Source organism: Podarcis raffonei, chromosome 13, assembly GCF_027172205.1.
Source record: "Podarcis raffonei isolate rPodRaf1 chromosome 13, rPodRaf1.pri, whole genome shotgun sequence".
NCBI lineage: Eukaryota > Metazoa > Chordata > Lepidosauria > Squamata > Lacertidae > Podarcis > Podarcis raffonei.
This window is the reverse complement of record NC_070614.1, coordinates 33,091,948-33,112,393: the sequence shown is the minus strand read 5'-3', so window position 1 is coordinate 33,112,393 and position 20,446 is coordinate 33,091,948. Positions and strand designations below refer to the sequence as shown.

The following is a 20,446-nucleotide window of genomic DNA, read 5'->3' as shown; positions in this document are numbered from 1 at the left end:
GCTTGTACTTCTGTCTCATGCTGTATGCAAGAAGTATTCCATTAACTGCAGCACATATGATGATCCTCTCCCTATTCCACATGAATTTTACCAGCCTGGTGACCTCATCATTGGGGAGATGGTTTCCCAAGTCTTCTTAAACTATGAGAGCCTCAGATTCAAGGAACAGCCTACACAGATCTTGATTGATGAACCTGTGTAAGACAATTTCTGTTTTCTCTCAATTCTTTTTAAATCTATTATTTTCTAAAGTGGTTCTAAAGTTTGCCACCATCTCGGAAACATTTGGATAAAAGATGCTGAAGAGTACAAATGCATTTTTGTGGTGGTGGTAGTGATTTTATTAAACAGCTTTCACTTCTTTTACAGTTCCGTGCCTAAGAACTACCAGCACATCCTGTGTATTATACACTTTGTTATTGAATTAGAGGAACTGCATCTCCCTCCTCTCGAAATTGGATTCCACCGAGAAAATACTACCATAAAGTGGAATAGTCTGAGTACAAGCAAGAAGACGGCAGTGGTGGACTCTAAATTCACAGACAGTGATATATGAGATTATTGATTTGTATGAGGGTAAAATTGGGAGTTGAAACCTTAAATAACTAGAAGGGTAAACTTGAAATCGAACAATTGGGAAAGGATTAAATTGGTTAAACTGGTAAACGTCGAAGGGTCGGTAAGAGGTTGGTGGGACCAAACAGAATAAAATGTCAAATCCATCGAAGAAAGGGGTTGATGGGGGAACACCTGCGGAGAGGAAAGGGTCAAAACAAGAAATAGATTTTAAGGCTGATATATTAAGAATGTTTGCAGAAATTAGACAAAGTGAAAAGAATTTGGAGTCTAAACTAGAGCAGGTAGACAACAAAATTGGGAAAATGGACAAAAAAATTGATGAAACAGTTAATGAATTGAAAGGTCAAATTAAAGAAGTGTTCAGAAGAACACAATCGGTAGAGGAGGGATTGAAGAAGACAAGACTGGAAATGAAAGATATTAAGAGGGAAGAAGAAAAGATAAAAGTAGGGATGATAGAACTAAATAAAGCGCAAGAGGATATGAAGGATGTAATAGCTATGAATGAACTTCGACAGAGGGAAGTGAATTTAAGATTTAGAGCTGTACCAGAGTCACAAGGAGAAAATATTAAGGAGAAATTGATAACAGAATTAGCACAATGGCTGGAATTACCTATAGAGGAAATGGCTAAAACAATTCAAAATGCATTTAGAATGAGAGTAAAAACAACAAAAGCAAAAAGATTTACAGGAGACTGTTTGATCACATTTAAAGACAGAGAAATGAGAAATATGATTTTACAGAAGAATAGAGAAAAAAGATTGAATATAGATGGGAATTTCATAATCATCTTTAAAGATATACCAATTAGATTACTTAAACGAAGAGACTCCTATAAAGCATTGGTACAGACATTGAAGAGAAACAACATTGAATTCAGATGGGAGTTCCCAGAAGGAATCTCATTCATGTATAGAGGTAAAAGACACAGACTGACAAACCCAGAGGAAACTGGGAAATTTTTGAGAAAGTATAAAGAACTAAGACCAGAAGCAGAAGAAAATAAAGGAGCAGAGGGAGGGTCACCAGGAAAACAAAGATTAGAGGAAGAAGAGGGAGAAAACGGAAGGTTTACAGAAGAGGAGGAGGAAGAGGAAGAGGAAGAAGAAGAGTTAGCTAAATTATAAGAATATAAATTAAATTTATTTAAAACTGCGAAGCCATGGCGCTAAAAATTTGGAATTGGAATATTAATGGGATGAATGAAAAAAAGAAAAGGAATAAAATTGAACAGTTTCTAAAAAAGAAAAACTTAGATATCATTTGTTTGCAAGAGACACATGTGGCAAGAAGACACAAAAAAGTATTAATTAATAAAAGACTAGGGAAGGAATTTGTATCTTCGGATAAAGAGAAAAAAAGAGGAGTGGTAATATATATCAAAAATAAAATTGAAGCCCAACAAATCTTTAAAGATGAAGAGGGAAGGATAATCGCGGTTCGAATCAAATGGCAAGGGGAAAATATGATTATAGTCGGGATCTATGCGCCAAATGGTAATAAGACTGATTTTTACAAAACCCTAGAAGAAAATCTATTTGAATACATGGATCAGAAAATTATATTAATGGGCGATATGAACGGAGTAGTCTCACTGGAAATGGATAGACTTAGAGAAGGAACAAGTAAAGAAGGGAAGTTACCCAAATCTTTTTTCTCAATGATAAAAAATTGTAATTTGATGGACATTTGGCGACTCAGACACCCGTTAGACAAACAATTTACTTATTACTCCGAACCGAATCAGTCAATGTCAAGGATAGATCAGATCTGGATTTCGAACGAACTGACCCCAAGAACCCAAAAAATAGAAATACAATCGAAAGTAATCTCCGATCACAACCCAATAGAATTTCAATTGAAAGGTTTTGAGGAAAGAACTTTTAGATGGAGACTAAAAGACCATCTTATGGATGATCAGAAAATAGTGGAAAAAGCGCAAAAGAAATTAACAGAATACTTTGTTGATAACGGTAATAAAGGTACAAAGACAAAAGTAGTCTGGGATGCAAGCAAGGCAGTAATGAGGGGGTTCTTCATACAGCAAAACACGATTAAGAATAAAAATAGAGAAAAAGGAAAAGAAGAAATTTTGAAACAAATAATGGACAATGAACAAAAATTAATTAAAAAACCAAACCATTTGAGAATAAAAGAAAATATTAAAGTCTTACAAACCCAATTTGCAGTTATAATAAACAGAGAAGTGGAATGGAATATTAAGAAACTGAGACAAAGGAACTTTGAATTTTCAAATAAATCAGGAAAGTGGCTTGCATGGCAAATTAAGAAAAGAAAGGAACAAAGTACAGTAAACAAAATAGTATTAGACGGAGAAGAGATATCCAATCCGAAAGAGATTAGAAAAGGGTTTCTTGATTACTATAGAAGATTATATAAGAATAAAGAAAGAAACAACTGTAGGAAAATAGAAAGATACTTGAAAGACAAAAAAGTGCAGAAGATCCCGACAGATAAAAGAGAACAACTGAACACCCCAATCGAAATAGAAGAAATTAAAGAAGCAATAAAAGATTTAAAAAGGGGAAAGGCCCCAGGGCCAGACGGATTCACCGCGTGTTATTATAAAGAACTGAAACTTACTTTAATGACACCACTAAAAGAAGTTATGAATAACATATTAAGAGAAGGAGAAATTCCGGAAACATGGAAAGAGGCATATATTACATTTATTCCTAAACAGGATGCAGACTTAACCCAAGTTAAAAACTATAGGCCGATTTCACTACTAAATACAGACTATAAAATATTTGCAGGAATTTTGGCAAAGAGGATGAAGAACATATTATTAGAAATTATTCACCAAGATCAGGCAGGCTTTCTTCCAGGCAGGCAGATGAGAGATAATATAAGGAATATAATTAACATCATGGAATATCTGTCTGCCAGGATTGACAAGCAAGCCATAATGATGTTTGTCGATGCGGAGAAGGCATTCGACAATATAGCATGGGACTTTATGTTGAGAAATTTGGAACATATGGAAGTTGGTAAAGAGTTTTTTAATGGAATAAGGGCAATCTACACAGAACAAAAAGCCAAACTGATTATAAATAATGTAGTCACAGAAGAGATAAAAATACAGAAAGGAACGAGGCAGGGATGCCCGCTTTCTCCATTATTATTTATAACAGTGCTAGAAGTGCTTCTGAACTCTATTAGACAAAGTGAGAAAATAAAAGGAGTGACAATCGGCAAAAGAGAATATAAGACTAAAGCATTCGCAGATGATCTGGTAATTATGATTGAAGAGCCAATAAACACAGCAAAAGAGGTAGTGGAAGAAATGGAACAATTTGGAGAGGTGGCAGGGTTCAAATTAAACAGGAAAAAAACAAAAATGATTGCGAAAAATATAGATCAAAGTGCAATAGAATCAATACAGCAACAGACACAAATAGAGGTGGCCAAAAAGGTAAAATACCTAGGAATATGGTTAACCGCCAAAAACATAGATCTGTATAGGAACAACTACGAGCCAGTGTGGAACGAAATAAGAAAGGATCTGGAAGTGTGGGGAAGAATGAGATTGTCATTCTGGGGAAGGATCTCTACAATTAAGATGAACGTGTTACCGAAATTGCTATTTTTATTTCAAACCATCCCCATAATCAAGGGAAACAGGATTTTTAAAGAATGGCAAAGAGCGCTATCGAGATATATTTGGCAGGGCAAAAAACCTAGAATTCAATTTAAGCTGTTGACAGATATAAGAGAAAGGGGAGGTTTTGCCCTGCCGGACCTGAAACTATATTACGAGGCAGCATGCCTCTGTTGGGTGAAAGAGTGGATCAAATTAGAAAACAAAGAACTTCTTGATTTAGAGGGGTTCGACAACAGATTCGGATGGCATGCCTATCTATGGTATGAAAAAAGGAAAGTTCACAAAGGTTTTGAGAACCACATCTTCAGAGGTCCCTTAATTCAAATATGGGAGAGGTATAAAAACCTATTAGAACCTAGAATTCCACACTGGTTATCCCCTTTAGAAGTTATGGCGGTAAAGAAATTAAATATGAGAGGCAGATGGATAACATACAGTCAATTATTATTTATGGAAGGAGGAAAATGGAAAGTGAAACCATATGAGCAGGTTAAAGAATATGTATATGACTGGCTACACTATTTCCAAATCAATGAAATGTTTAGAAAAGAGTGTAAAGAATATGGGTATGCGGACAAAGAATCTAAATTTCAGAGGGAAATTATAGATAATGATGGAAAAACCTTATCCAAAATGTATAAGCTGTTATTAGAATGGAATTTAAAAGATGAAGAGGTAAAGTCGGTAATGACATACTGGGCCAGAGATATCGGCTATAATATACAATTCGAGGACTGGGAGAAGTTATGGAAAGAGGGGCTAAACTTCACCGCATGTATGCAATTGAAAGAAAACGTTATGAAAATGTTCTTTAGATGGTACATGACACCTACAAAATTATCAAAAATGTACAAGATAAGCAATAAGTGTTGGAAGTGCAAAGATAGAGAGGGCTCTTTCTACCACATGTGGTGGGAATGCAGAAAAGTGAAAGACTTCTGGGAAAAAATATATAATGAACTTAAGAAGATTCTAAAATACACATTTAAAAAGAAACCAGAAGTTTTCTTATTAGGAATATTAGGAAATGAGATAAAAAGAAAAGATCATAAGTTTTTTCAATATGCGGTAACGGCGGCAAGAGTGTTAATAGCTCAGAAGTGGAAGCAACAGGAATTACCGAATGTAGAAGAATGGAGAATAAAACTGTTAGATTATGCTGAGTTGGACAAACTGACAGGAAAGATTAGATATTTAAGAGACCAAAAATTCATCGAGGACTGGGGGAAATTTGTAGAACATCTGGAATGTATAAGTAATGGTCAGATTACGCTAAGGGGATTTAAAGAAGCACTGTGAAAAATTATGGAATATTGGCTAAAGAGAACAAATAGAAAGATATAAAGAATGTCAATACAAAACTAAGAAATGCGTAACATACTTGATAGCTACGACTGATTTACGGAATAACTGAAGGAAGTCTAGAATAAGAGTAAGATGTGAAATAATTGAGGTGAATTTATGTATTTATTGTTTTTGATGCAAATTAATAAAAATTATTTATAAAAAAAAAAAAAGAACTACCAGCACATCCTGGACTTAGCATTTGCTATCAAAGAGATCAATGAGAATCCCAACATCTTGCCAAACGTCTCTCTGGGTATCCGCATCCTCAATAGCTACTTGACTGCAAGAATGACTTATAAGGCCACACTGAGCCTGTTTTCTACACAAAAGAAGTTTGTTCCCAACTTCAGTTGTGACAAGCAGAACCAATTGATAGCTATCATTGGCGGATGTTTCTCTGAGATCTCTGTCAATATGGCTTTCATTTCAGCCACCCACAAAACTCCACAGGTAAGCTGTGTGTATGAGGCTATGAAGCATGCACATATGGCATATTATCTTGCTCTTATGAAAGCAATTTTAACCATGCTCCTGGTGATATTTTGGTAAGTAGATGATTTAAATTCAGATTTTTTTGTAAATATTTTTTATTAATTTTCTATTACTAAAAGCCAGTATGAAGCACATTTTATCAATCTCAAATTACAATTCAGATTCAAGTATTTATCAATTATGAAGCCAATGATACATTTTTTGTGGCCTCCCACATGCTACATTTCAAGGTGAGATAATTTTATTTCATCCTGCTTCCCAAGTCTTAATTAATCCAGTATTGGAGCTTGAGGAGACTCTTGAGAGTCCCATGGACTGCAAGAAGATCAAACCTCTCCATTCTTAAGGAAATCAGTGATCACTGGAAGGACAGATTCCATTCTTAAGGAAATCAGTGCTCACTGGAAGGACAGATTGTGAAGCTTAGGTTCCAATACTTTGGCCACCTCATGAGAAGATGAGAAGGATACAAAGTGCTCAGAGACAAAGGTCACAGACAGGACACCACAGACTACTGAGACGGCAAAAAGTTAGACAGAGGGCAAGATGTACAGACAGCTGTGGCTTTATCTGTGAGGGGGAGTGTGCCCCCCACCCCAAGGTCACGTGTGCAGGCAGCTGAGGCTGCCTGCTGGTGGGGAGTGTGCTCCACACCCAGCAATCAGTCCTACAACTTATCTGCTAAAAATCTTCTCAATAGCCATCAACCAGGCACAACCCACCTTAGGCAGGTTGCATGCCTTCATTGCTAACCCAGAAATAGTACCTCAGGTTAAGAACTTTGCTTCAGGATGAGAACAGAAATCATGCTCCGACGGTGCGGCGGCAGCAGGAAGCCCCATTATCTAAAGTGGTGATTCAGGTTAAGAACAGTTTCAGGTTAAGAACGGACCTCCAGGACGAATTTAGTACTTAACCCGAGGTACCACTGTACTTTTAATAGTGATTTCCTAATTATATGGCTGTGGAATCCTTTGGGAACCTTCCCTTTATTATACCATAAGTACGCATGCCATCCAAATCTATTGCCATGTCCTTCCAGATCTACCAGATCTGTGTTTTCTAGTTTGATCCAATCCTGGTTGCAAGTAAAGCAAGCAGCTTCATAGTAAAGTTTAAAATCTGGAAGGGAAAATCCTCCTCTGTCTTTATTATCTGTAAGTATTGTATATTTTATCCTTGGTCTCTTCCCTTTTCCATATAAATTTTGAGATATCTTTTTGCCACTTCTTAAAACATACTGCGTTACTTATTACCGGTATTGACTGGAATAAAAACAGCATTTTTGGCAATGCATTCATCTTAATTGCTGCAATTCTTTCTAACAATGATAAATTCATTCAGCCCTATATTTCTAGATTCCATTTATTTCATTCCAACTCTTTTCATAATTGCCTTTATAGATGTTAATATTCCGGGGGGGGGGGGGCGCATAATCTGGGTTTTGTTTTGATTTCATGTAAATGATTTTTAATGTGAACCACCCTGAGACCATCGGGTAAATAATAATTATTATTATTATACTTTTTATGAATCTCTATTTCTATATTTTGACATAATTCTTTTTTGTCTGATTCTGTTAAGTTTTTAAATAATAACTTAGTCTTATTTTTATTTAATTTAAAACATGTGACTTGCCCAAATTCCTGTATTTTTTCTAAGACTTTCAGGAGAGAATTCTTAGGTTCCTCAACTGTGATTACCAGGTCATCAGCATATGCTTTAAATTTATAGGACTTTTTTCATACCTTGAATCCTGTAATACTTTTATCTGCCCTTACGTTTCTCATCAGGACTTCTAGGACCAAAATAAATAATAAAGGTGATAACGGACCTCCCTGTCTTGTTCCCTTCTGTATTTTACATTCATCTATTACCACCTGATTGACAATTGCTTGAAGATTTTTCTTCCTGAAGTTTTCCAATGGCCACACAGTGTGATGTAATGGTTAGAGTGTTAGACTAAGAACTGTGAGAGCAGGGTTTGAATCCCTACTCATCCATGAACTTCACTGGGGGACCTTGGAGCAGTCACCATCTCTTAGTCCAACCTACCTCACAGGGTTGCTGTGAAGATGAAATGGGGGGAGGAAAACTATATGCACCACACTGAGATCCTTGAAAGATAATGGTGGTATATAAATATAACGAACAAATGAAGAAACACATATAGTATATCATAAATAAATAAATACTATTAATAATGAAAAGATTACATTATTGACAACAATAAATGGGAAAAGCAAGAATTTGAAGTGATCTGATAAAAAAAGATATTCCCATCATGATAACAGCCTTAGATTTCTTGGCCTTTAAGCGAGTGGTCTGTTTGTGTGAATTTAACTCTAGTCCAGGACAAAAGGAGTGTACAACTTTCTGGCTAAGTGCCACTGGCCATTTGTTACCCCTCAGAAAAGAAAATAATGTCTGTAGAGTTCTGGTAGAAAAATACACGCAGTACTTTTGTTATTCATGGCACAACTTCAAGGAACATCAATACACAGGGGAGATTTTAATCACACCAATCATTGTCAAAATTATTGGCATCCATCCTCTTACACAACGGAGGGACAGATGTCTTCAGCAAGATCAACAATCAGTATCTGGAAAAGAACATATAAATACCTTGTATTCTTGAGCACTGAATATAGGCATGGGCAGGGCTCTGTCATTTTCTTTTATGATTATTTCCCCTACACATGTTAGAGTATGTTTCTCATCAACTGATTCTGTCACAATTTTAAGTGCCAAAAAGTATAGTGGGAATATTCCTGTCCTCATCCTTTCTCCTTGCCAACTGAATAATCCAGTTCCCAAATATTTTCTGGGCAAATCTTCACCTCTTTGGTTAGGTATGAATAAAAGCACATGGACACATTCTGAACCATAACACCACCTCACTATAAGGAATTTCACATTCTTTTGGACAAACTCATGGAGAATCATCAGCGTTACACTTCCTTTATTTGTACACCAATGAAAACCTTTGATATTTCTACTTGAACAGGAACATAAGAAGGTTTGAATTCATACAGAGGGGAAAGTGCGGAGATAGAGTATGCTGATTGGAAATATTCATTAAATAAACCATTATTGAATATAAAACCAGGATACCATTAGATACATCCACGTCAGTCTGTAGGTAAAAAGAAAATAGCTACATATACTGCTGTAGATGTAAACATGAGAATGTTGATTTGGAGGTGAAACTTTTTCAACAGGAACATGCTTCTGGTGGTGTTGCTGCTTGTACTTCTGTCTCATGCTGTATGCAAGAAGTATTCCATTAACTGCAGCATATATGATGATCCTCTCCCTATTCCACATGAATTTTACCAACCAGGTGACCTCATCATTGGGGAGATGGTTTCCCAAGTCTTCTTAAACTATGAGAGCCTCAGTTTCAAGGAACAACCTACACAGATCTGGGTCGATGAACCTGTGTAAGACAAATTCTGTTTTCTTTCACTTTCAGTCTACAAAACGTATTTTAAATCTCAATTCTTTATAAGTGCATTATTTTCTATCGTTTTAAAGTTTGTCACCATCTTGGAAACATTTGGATAAAAGATGCTGAAGAGTACAAATGCATTTTGTTGTGGTGGTGGTGATTTTATTAAACAGTTTTCACCTTTATTACAGTTCAGTGCCTAAGAACTACCAGCACATCCTGGCCTTAGCATTTGCTGTCAAAGAGATCAATGAGAATACCAACATCTTGCCAAACGTCTCTCTGGGTATCCGCATCCTCAATAGCTACTTGACTGCAAGAATGACTTATAAGGCCACACTGAGCCTGCTTTCCACACAAAAGAAGTTTGTTCCCAACTTCACTTGTGACAAGCAGAACCAATTGATAGCTATCATTGGAGGATGTTTCTCTGAGATCTCTGTCAATATGGCTTTCATTTCAGCCACACACAAAACTCCACAGGTAAGCTGTGTGTATGAGGGTATGAAGAATACACATATGGCATAGTATCTTCCTCTTATGAAAGCAGTTTTAACCATGCTCCTGGTGATATTTTGGTAAGCAGATTGTTTAAATTGAGTCTTGATTATGAAAACTGCAGGTGGACTCACAGCTACTTTGAAAGCTTTACTCAATTACTGTTCATAAGCTGCTAGGGCTGGGCATGCCCCTCAAGTCCTATTCTGGATAGTAATAGTTCAGTTATCTGAATCAGCCTGAACTCTCCCTGAGATTATTCAATTCCAGCCCAATGCCTGGCTTGTGATCCAGAAATACAAAACTTCAAAAATTCCTTTTGCTTGTGTTTGAAAACCCAAATGACCATGTTTGCTGACATACATGAATGACAATTGGATAAATGCAATCCAGTACAATCCTATAATTCTAAAGGATAAGATTAATTCCAAAAATTCTTATACATTTTATTGCAGCTCCCTTACGGATCATTCTTGCCATTTAAAGGTTCCAAAATGCTATTCCCTTTTCTATACCAAATGGTCCCAACTGAATCCTACCAGCAAATGGGAGTTGTGAGATTACTTCAGCATTTTGGATGGAAATGGGTTGGGGTTGGTGCTGTGAATGATGACAAAGGGGACAGGTTTTTACAGACAATGATGCCAATGCTTGCTCAAAATGGAATCTGTTATGCCTTCATAGTAAGAATGCCAAAATGGGATTATGTGGAGGAGATGATAGACTTGATTTTAAAGCAGTTTAAAAATTATGAAATTATCTTTGAGAATAATGCCAATATATTTTTTGTATATGGAGAACCTCCATCCTTTCAGATTGTGAGGATATTTCTTTTTCTAGCAACCTATATGGAATGGCCTCCCCTTGGTAAAGTGTGGATTATTACATCCCACTGGGATTTCACATCAGTGTCCATTCAGAAGACATGGGATATGCAAACCTTCCATGGTTCCATATCCTTCACTGCTCACTCAAATCAGCCACCAAGCTTTCAAAAATTTATTAAGGAGATAACGCCTTTTGGGGTGAAAGGAGATGGATTTATCCAGGACTTCTGGGAACAGGCATTCAGCTGTTCATTAAAGAAGCAGGAGGAAGATGAAAAGGAAACATGCACTGGGGAAGAGAAGCTGGAGAGCATTCCTGGGATTTTATTTGAAATGAAGATGACTGGCCATAGTTACAGTGTCTACAATGCTGTCTATGCTGTGGCACATGCTTTGCACGACCTATACAGATTGAGATTGAAGCATAGAAGGTTGTTAGAAGATTGGAGATTGGTGTTTCAGAAGGTGCAACCATGGCAGGTTATTACAACTCTCTCTCTCTCTCTCTCTCTCTCTCTCTCTCTCTCTCTCTCTCTCTCCTATTCACTCAAAATATTTGGGTGTTCTTTCTGTTTTATGCTGTTCTCATTTATGAATCCATATGGATAATTAATGATAGTTTCATTATAAAATAGTGAAGGCTGAAATTGCGACAAATGAAGACAACTAGAAACATAGAATCACAATGAATACTGTCCAAAAATAAAATGTAGTATGATAGGCCTTTGTAAAGCTCAATGAAATCATTTCAAAGACCTAGTTATTCCTGTCTTCGGATTCTCTTTGAATACAGATCCATCACTTTCTAAAGCTCATCATGTTCAATAACAGTGTTGGAGAAACAATACATTTTGATGACAATGGAGAATTAGTAACAGGCTTTGATGTTACAAATTGGATGATGTTTCTGAATGCATCAGTGGTTAGAGTACAAGTTGGAACACTAGATCCTCAGGCTCCTCGAGGCAAAGAGTTAACCATTCATGATGGCCAAATTGCCTGGCACCAAAGCTTTAATCAGGTGAGACATACTGAAAAACTATTGAGTATATACAGTTAGAGACAAAAAGTTCATCATACCAGTTCATTCTTCTGACTCCGCTTTAGGTACCAAAATATGCCTGGTACTCTAAAGATCCTGGGCCACTGAGCCCATCACCTCCTGGCAAATAGAAGAGAAGGGGAAGAAATGGAGGCAGTGAGAGATTTTACTTTCTTGGGCTCCATGATCACTGCAGATGGTGACAGCAGTCACGAAATTAAAAGACGCCTGCTCCTTGGGAGAAAGGCGATGTCAAACCTAGACAGCGTCTTAAAAAGCAGAGACATCACCTTGCCAACAAAGGTCTGTATAGTTAAAGCCATGGTTTTCCCAGTAGTGATGTATGGAAGTGAGAGCTGGACCATGAAGAAGGCTGATCACCGAAGAATTGATGCTTTTGAATTATGGTGCTGGAGGAGACTCTTGAGAGTCCCATTGATGGCAAGAAGATCAAACGTATCCATTCTTAAGGAAATCAGCCCTGAGTGCTCACTGGAAGGACAGATCGTGAAGCTGAGGCTCCAATACTTTGGCCACCTCATGAGAAGAGAAGACTCCCTGGAAAAGACCCTGATGTTGGGAAAGATTGAGGGCACAAGAAGAAGGGGACGACAGAGGACGAGATGGTTGGACAGTGTTCTCGAAGCTACAAATATGAGTCTGACCAAACTGCGGGAGGCAATGGAAGACATGAGTGCCTGGCGTGCTCTGGTCCATGGGGTCACGAAGAGTCGGACACGACTAAACGACTAAACAACAAACAACTAAAGATCCTCCCTTTCTTTCTAAAGATGTATAGACAGACTAGTGACATCTCTTTGATCTTTACCTGCATTTTTCAGAGAATCTTCCAGTTTATTGCATTATTTAAGTGTGTGGTTTTTTAAAAAAGGATATATTGAGACACACACCCCTGCAAATTGCTGTTAGAATTGCTCCTGTATATTTCATGTGAAACAGATTCAATTGTTTTTGTTAAATCTTATTGAAAAAGATCACTGAAATCTCTTCATGCTTCCTAAACTCATTCTCAATTACAAGGGGCCTTTTTCACCTTGCTAGTTATGTTCTATGTTCTATGTTCTGGGCATAAGAGCAGCAATATATTTTAAAGGGTCATCCTCAGGAGCATTATTCTAGTTAATCATTTTTAACTGGGTGTGGGGAGAGCAGCTGTGAATAGGTTTAGGCTTTATAAATGTCGTTTCATTGGTAAATCATGTCCATATAGAAAAAGAAATAGCTAAGACATGGAATCACATACAACCCTCACTTATGGTTTCCCCCTGAAGCTCAGTCCTCTACCGATAGCTTCAGTGGATGGACAGAACTATAAGACTAAATGAAGTAAAGCTCCCTTCTTTCACTATTTACAAACCTACCATTCTTAAAAAACAAACAACTTCCCCTCTTCGTATTATTTCTGAACATCCATCATGTTTCTGTGCAGGTACTACCAGTTTCTGTGTGTAATGACAACTGCTATCCTGGCTACAACAGGAAAAAGAAGGAAGGAGCAAAATTTTGCTGCTATGATTGTGTGCCATGTCCAGAAGGGATGATCTCTGATAAGAAAGGTGGGAGACAGAATAATAGCAAAAACAACAACACTAGCAATAACAATAACAATAAGATGATTATTTATATGCCACCTATCTGACTGGGTTGTCCCAGTCACTCTGGGTGGCTCCCTTCAAAATGATAAAAATACAATAAAGTATCAAACATGACAAACCTCACTATGCAGGGCTGCAGGTATCTTCTAAAAGTCAAATATTTCCATAACATTTGATGGGATGGCATTCCACATGGGAGGTGCCTCTACCAGGAAGGCCCCCTGCCTGGTTCCCTGTAACTTCACTTTGTACCAGAAAGCCCGTGAAACTGAACCTCAGTAGCCAGGATTGAGACGCTCCTTTGGGTATATAGCCCGGAGGCCATTTAGACGTTGAATTTTTCTTGGAAATGTATTGGGATCCAATGTAGATTCTTTAGGTCAGGTGTTATATGCTTCTAGCAGCCAATCCCAATCACCAGTCTAGCTGCTGCATTCTGGATTAGTTGTAGTTTCTGAGTCACCTTCAAGGGTAGCCCGACATAGAGCATGTTGCAGTAATTCAAGTGGGTGATAACTAGAGTATGCACCACTCTGGCAAGGGCCCATTGCCCAGCCCTGGATGGCTGTGATCTTGTGAATCATTGACCTTGGATAGCACAGTGCCACTTTAAGGTCATATGGGACACCCTTGTTGATACATGTATCCTTTTGGTCAGGATCAAACCCAGAGGCAGGGATAGTCTTCAGACAATGACTAAACTTACCTCCTTGGTAATACCATGATCTGGCCCTCAGACAACTCCTCCTGCCTGTGATCACTGTGATCAGATGTCTCAATACAACTCCCCTACTAAAACCTGCCTCAGCCATTCTGTTCACCATGGCTTACTACTGTAGAAGCCTTCCAATCCTCCCCTTAAAAACAAATTATAAAATTAACTAATTTAGAAAATACTAGTCAAAAAAATAAATAAACATATATAGAAATATCCAGCCATTTTCATGACAAAAGATATCTAGTATTTATTTCTTAGGAGACTGTAAACTGCATGGATATAATGGAGGTTTAAATTTTAAATAAATATTTTTCAAACAACACAGTACATTTTTTATCATTTTAAAAGAACTGCAAGAGAACAAAGGGATATAGTCTCATAAGGTTTTAAGATTTCTTAGACAGATGTTGTTCTACATTTAAGAATATTAAAATCACTTTTCCTCTTCTTTAATTTTTATTTTTGAAGACATGGATTGCTGCATCAATTGTCCAGAAGACCAGTATGCCAATGAAAATCAAACTCAGTGCATTCCAAGGATTATAAGCTACCTTACTTACAACGAAGATTTGGGGATCATCTTATTTATTATGGCTATTTCTCTCTCTTTTGTCGCAGCTTTAGTTCTTGGAATTTTTATGAAGCACAAGGAGAGTCCAATAGTAAAAGCTAACAACCGGAACCTCACCTACATCCTTCTTGTTTCCCTCCTCCTTTGTTTCCTCTGTTCCCTGCTCTTCATCGGACAGCCTGGAAAGGCAACCTGCCCTCTCCGACAAACGGCCTTTGGCATCATCTTCTCTTTGGCCCTCTCTTCTGTATTGGCAAAGACCATCACTGTGGTTCTGGCCTTCATGGCTACCAAACCAGGTGCCAAAATGAGGAAATGGGTTGGCAAAAGAACAGCAAATTCTATTATCCTTCTCTCCACTTTTATTCAAGCTGGTGTTTGTACTCTTTGGTTAAGTACCGCTCCTCCATTCCCAGATACAGACCCACACTCATTCTATGGGGAAATCATACTAGTTTGTAATGAGAATTCAGCTACCATGTTTTACTGTGTTTTAGGCTATATGGGCTCTCTAGCCATTATCAGTTTCATTGTGGCTTTTCTAGCCAGGAAGTTACCTGACAGTTTCAATGAAGCCAAGTTCATCACTTTCAGCATGTTGCTGTTTTGCAGTGTGTGGTTATCCTTTGTTCCCACCTATCTGAGCACCAAAGGAAAATACATGGTGGCTGTGGAGATCTTCTCCATCTTATGCTCCAGTGCTGGGTTACTGGGTTGCATCTTTTTCCCTAAATGCTACATCATTGTGCTGAGGCCTGACCTAAATAGTAGAGAGCATATAATGCAAAGGAAAATATGAAAGAGTTCTGTCTTCATCTTTTTATTTTTCTCTTAGATGCATTTTATTGGAAGTCCACCATTATTAGTTTCTCTGAATTCTGCTCCTGATCTGAACATTAGGGAGCGAGTTATAAGAAAAACAAAATGAAAGCATATATGCATCTCTTTCTTGTAATACTACTAATAATATATATCACTGGAAATGCTGTTGCTAAGGATCTCATGTGAATTCAAGCATGGGTGCTTGATTAATCCTATTTCTTCTTCTATTACTACTACTACTGCTTCTACTACTAATATTTTTTTTAATTTCCCAGCCACTCTGTGAGGCTTAGAGCATATATATAAAAACTTAGTGAAATATCAAACATTAAAACCTTCCCAATACAGGGCTGTCTTCAGATGTTTCCTAAGAGTTGTATAGTTCTTTATCTCCTTGGCATATTAACACAGGGCGTTCCACAGGGAGGGCGCCACTGCCAAGAAGTCCCTCTATCTGATTCCTTGTAAGTTTGCTTCTCGCAGTGAAGGAACCAGCAGAAGACCCTCAGAGGAGTTCCTCAGTGTCCAGGCTGAACAATGGGGGTGGAGATATAAGAATGCTACTACTATTACATTACCCAACTTTCACTGTAAGGTCCCAGGTTTGGTTACAACTATTAAAACACAATGATAATATTAATACACAGTTGTATGCAATATGAAAAACAGTTTAACAACAGAATTATAAAGATAAGGTGGGTCCTAAAAATAGACACCTGAAGTATCAATTGCCAGCGTGAACAAATGCATCTCCAGCATTCACTGAAAGCTGTATAATGACAGTGCTAGGAACCCCTCTGAGGAAAGGAAGTTGCACAACTTAGGGGCTGCTACAGAGAATGGCCTCACCAATTTCAGCTCATGTTGTATCTGTCTAGCAGGCTCTCTGCAGTAGTAGAGAGCTACCCTTAAAAATGATTTTAAAAATACAGAATGCCCTCACCCAGGCTGCCAGCCACCAAACTTACGAGGGTGGAGGAAATAACAAGAGTGAATAATATACCAATCTCAGTACCAGAGAGGATGTGTAGTGAGGCGTTCTCAAAGTAAAGGAAGGATTGAACTCTGATTAATAAGAATACACACAGAGGCTTGAACCAGCAAGACTCTGGGAGGGGTGCGTATAATAATCTCTCTCCCTCTACCCCTCAGCCCAGGTCGTTTTATTCACAAAAGAACTTTTTATAGAGTGTTCGTAAGAACCAATCAGATTTCTTCTGAGCATTTCAACAAACCCCACGTGGGGACAAAGTTAAACTACAAACACTAGTTAGGCATACATATTTTTTGGTGAATGAATGAAAACTACAAAGGAGTGCATTCAGCAACCCCGGAGGTCATAAACAATCAATACACATGATAAGAAGGATGGCCAGGAGGACAGCGATCATTATCACCTTTATGTGAAACCTGTTTCCTGGCCCTAAGATTAACATCCTAAGATTATCATATCAGAAAAGCCACAGCAAAGAAACTGCCCACTGTCTTTGATGACCCAGGATGCCTGCCTGTCGAAGTGGGTACGTGACTTGTGAAGAAAGAGAAATGGAACAGGGATGCAGAGGTGTGGATTGATCAAGAATCATATCAAAATAGTTTAAACCCAGCCAACACAATGCTTTCATTGCTGACACAGATGGCTTACTCTATATTTGTTACAATTCCTCATAGCAATCCCACCTGATCACTACAGTGTAGGGAATGGGTCCTGGGTAATTTAAGACTTTAAACTCTGATGTGAGCACCTTGAATTGGGTGAAGAAACAAACTGGCAACCAGTTCAGCTGTTTTAAAACAGAGGTCATATGAGATCTGAAGGAATTCCCAGCCAGCAATCTTGCTGATGCAATTTGGACCAATTGAAGTTTCAACAGCATCAAAATGCATTAGGAGGTCAAAGAGAATAAGCAGGATGGAACTATCTGCATCTCTCTCCTGATAAATGTTATCAACCAGGGTGACCAAGGTAGTTTCTGTGCCATGACCAGGCCTCAACTGAGACTGGAATGGATCCAAGGAAAATCTTCTCAGTTGACTTGAACCAGGCACAATCCACCTTAAACAGGTTCCATGCCTTCATTCTTCTGTATTGTGTACTCGCCCATACCAAAGATGGACACAAGGTTGCATCTATCAGCTCTTTGTAATATAGGAAAGCTCTACTGTTGCTAGTAAATAGGAAGTCACTGCCAGGACAGTTGTTCTGATGTCTCTCCCCACCCACATATTTTGTTTGTTTGTTTTTTGTTTGGTTCTTTTCATGAACCTGACAGAAACATCATTATACTTTACATATCCTTCACTCCAAGAACAGTTGCAGAAGAAGGAATGCAGGCCAACTAAGCCTATTCTATCTTTGAAGAGTTTTTGCTACAACCAAGTATCCTGCCTTAGCTTCAAATGTGAGCCTTTTCCTTTGGAATTGGGGACTGAATAGAGATTTTGACCTCTGCTGTATTCAGAAGTAGCATGTAAGAAGTCCAGCTCCTGCTCAGAGTTAGGACTATGATGTTTGAGTGATGATGAGTGAACTGTGAGCTGGTGGACAGGATTATAAACTGAAGGCTCAGAATGAAGAAATGGGGGGAGAAAACAGAGTCCATTGGTCTTTCCTGCTTCTTTATTGAAACAGGAAATTGGTAGGTTCAGCACAATAATTAACCTCCACTCCAAAACTCTGGCACCTACTTCCTATATTTAGGTGAATCATAGAATTATAGAATTGTAGAGCTGGAAGGCTCATATAGTCCAACCCCCTGCAATGAAGGAATCTCAGCTAAATCATCCTTCAACTAATTCATAGATGATAGATCCAACCTTCACTTAAACACCTTCAGGGGGGGAGAGTCCACTACCTCTCTTGGGAATCTGTTCAATGTCAAACAGCTCTTATTATCAGGAAGTTCCTCTGGTTGTTTTGTCAGAATCTCCTTTCTTGTAACTTGAAGCCATTTGTTCAGGTCCTGCCCTGAAAAAAACAAGCTTGCGCCATCTTTCATGTGACAGCCCTTTATGGCTATTATTCAAGTTGCAATACTTGAGCTAAGCATCACAGCCGATGAACACAAAGCAAACTACAGCCATGGGAATTGCATAAAGAAAGGGTTGGAATATTTTGCTGTCAGGACAAGCAAGGATTGGAAGTGATCTGTTAAAGAATATGATCACCAAGTCTCAAATTTCACAACCTTTAAGGCAAATTATGCCAAACAGGGGTGATCTGTTTGTGTGACTTTAACATTTATACAGGATGAAAGAAGTCTACAACTTCCTGGCTAAGAGTAATTTACTGATTGTTATTCGTCATAAAAGAGAATAATAGTGCTAGAGTCTGGGAGGGAGGGATGTCCTAGTACTTTTTGTAATTCATGATGCAACTTCAAGGAGCATCAGCACACAGGGGAAATTATCATCACGCCTATCATTGTCAAAATTACTAGCTTCCACCCTCTTACAAAATGGATATACTGATGTCATCAGCAAGATAAACTGAAAGAAGAGAAAAAACTTTTGTGTTGTTGAGCACTGGATTTATTTCTCATGTATTATCATCTACTCTATATATAGTGCTGTAGACAGAAACATGGAAATCTACATGTGGAGGTGAGTTTTCTTCAGCAGCGTCATGCTGGTGGTGGTGGTGCTGCTGCTTCTACTGCTGTGCCACACTGTGTGCAAGACACGTTCCATTAACTGCAGTATAAATGATGATCCCCTCCATATTCCTCATGAATTTTACCAGCCAGGTGACTTCATTATTGGAGAGATTGTTTCCCAGGTCTTCTTCAACTATGATACCTTTGATTTCACAGAACAACCTACACAGATGTTGATTGATGCACCTATGTAAGGCATTAATTTTGTTTTCTTTCTCATTTTGTAAAACATTCTCATGAACCACTAATTGACTGAATGGATCTTGTGCATTGCTATTGGGCTTCTACTGAATAAGCACATGGTGGATTATTCTCAGGTTTTATTTTTTAATTTGTTCAAATATGAAAATGGCTTAATATCAGAACAATCACTGTACAGCTTACAAAATGACCACAAATACATTATATGAAATGTATTAAATTATAGCAATGTTACTTGGAGAGAATAAAAAGAAACTCTGACATACACTCACACACTAATAGACTAATAAAATTGAGGTATGAGTATCTTAGCAAAATATTTCAGATGCTCTAAAGTGAATCCAAGGCTGTTGTCATCAAGCAGATATCAAGTAGAGGCAATGTGCTGTTAAGGTGCCCGATCGACATATCCAGGAGTCTTCTAACCCAGGATCGAGTGGTATTTCTTTTGTAGCAACTGAAAAATTGTAGAGACTACAACACTCTTTCATTTTCATCAGCACAGTGGAGGAAGGGAGACGGTGAAATACTTTGGTTTGAAACATTTGTGCAAGTTAAGAGAACTGAATTGCATGTGAAGGGACAATGGCTTCTTAAAATTCATTTAAAATGAATTTGCAGTCATGGTAGCCCTTTTGAGAGATGAACACATCCAAATTTCAAAAGGATACTTTTAAGGAGAGTGTTTACAGTTTGAGGGTTATCTTTTAAAAAAGAAAAACAAAAAAACCATTCACTTCATCTCCCCCATTGCTTTATGGTCAGGTTAAATGAAAATAACCAATGGCTACAAAATTTCAGAAATATATGTCCAGAGAGTGCTGGTGTACATGTTTTTCTGTGTGTGTGTGTGTGTGTGTGTGTGTGTGTGTGTGTGTGTGTCCTAGGTGCCATTAAATTTTATTTTGGAGGTGATTAAAAGTGGATTTGCACTCTCCTCTTGTGATTTTGTGGACAATGTGTATGATGTAAGGGTTCCTTCAGACAGTCACCAATTT

The 20,446-nt window shown here is 37.9% G+C and overlaps 1 protein-coding gene across 1 annotated transcript; it reads left to right on the top strand.

Annotated features, from left to right (window-relative positions):
- The first annotated feature begins 3,472 nt into the window (after positions 1–3,472).
- Positions 3,473–15,568, top strand: LOC128398783 (vomeronasal type-2 receptor 26-like). The gene is made up of 7 exons (XM_053360038.1): positions 3,473–4,018; positions 5,726–6,004; positions 9,323–9,489; positions 9,689–9,980; positions 11,616–11,843; positions 13,315–13,441; positions 14,667–15,568. The coding sequence occupies exons 1-7, from the start codon at positions 3,473–3,475 to the stop codon at positions 15,566–15,568; spliced, it is 2,541 nt and encodes an 846-aa protein (XP_053216013.1).
- The last annotated feature ends 4,878 nt before the right edge of the window (positions 15,569–20,446 follow it).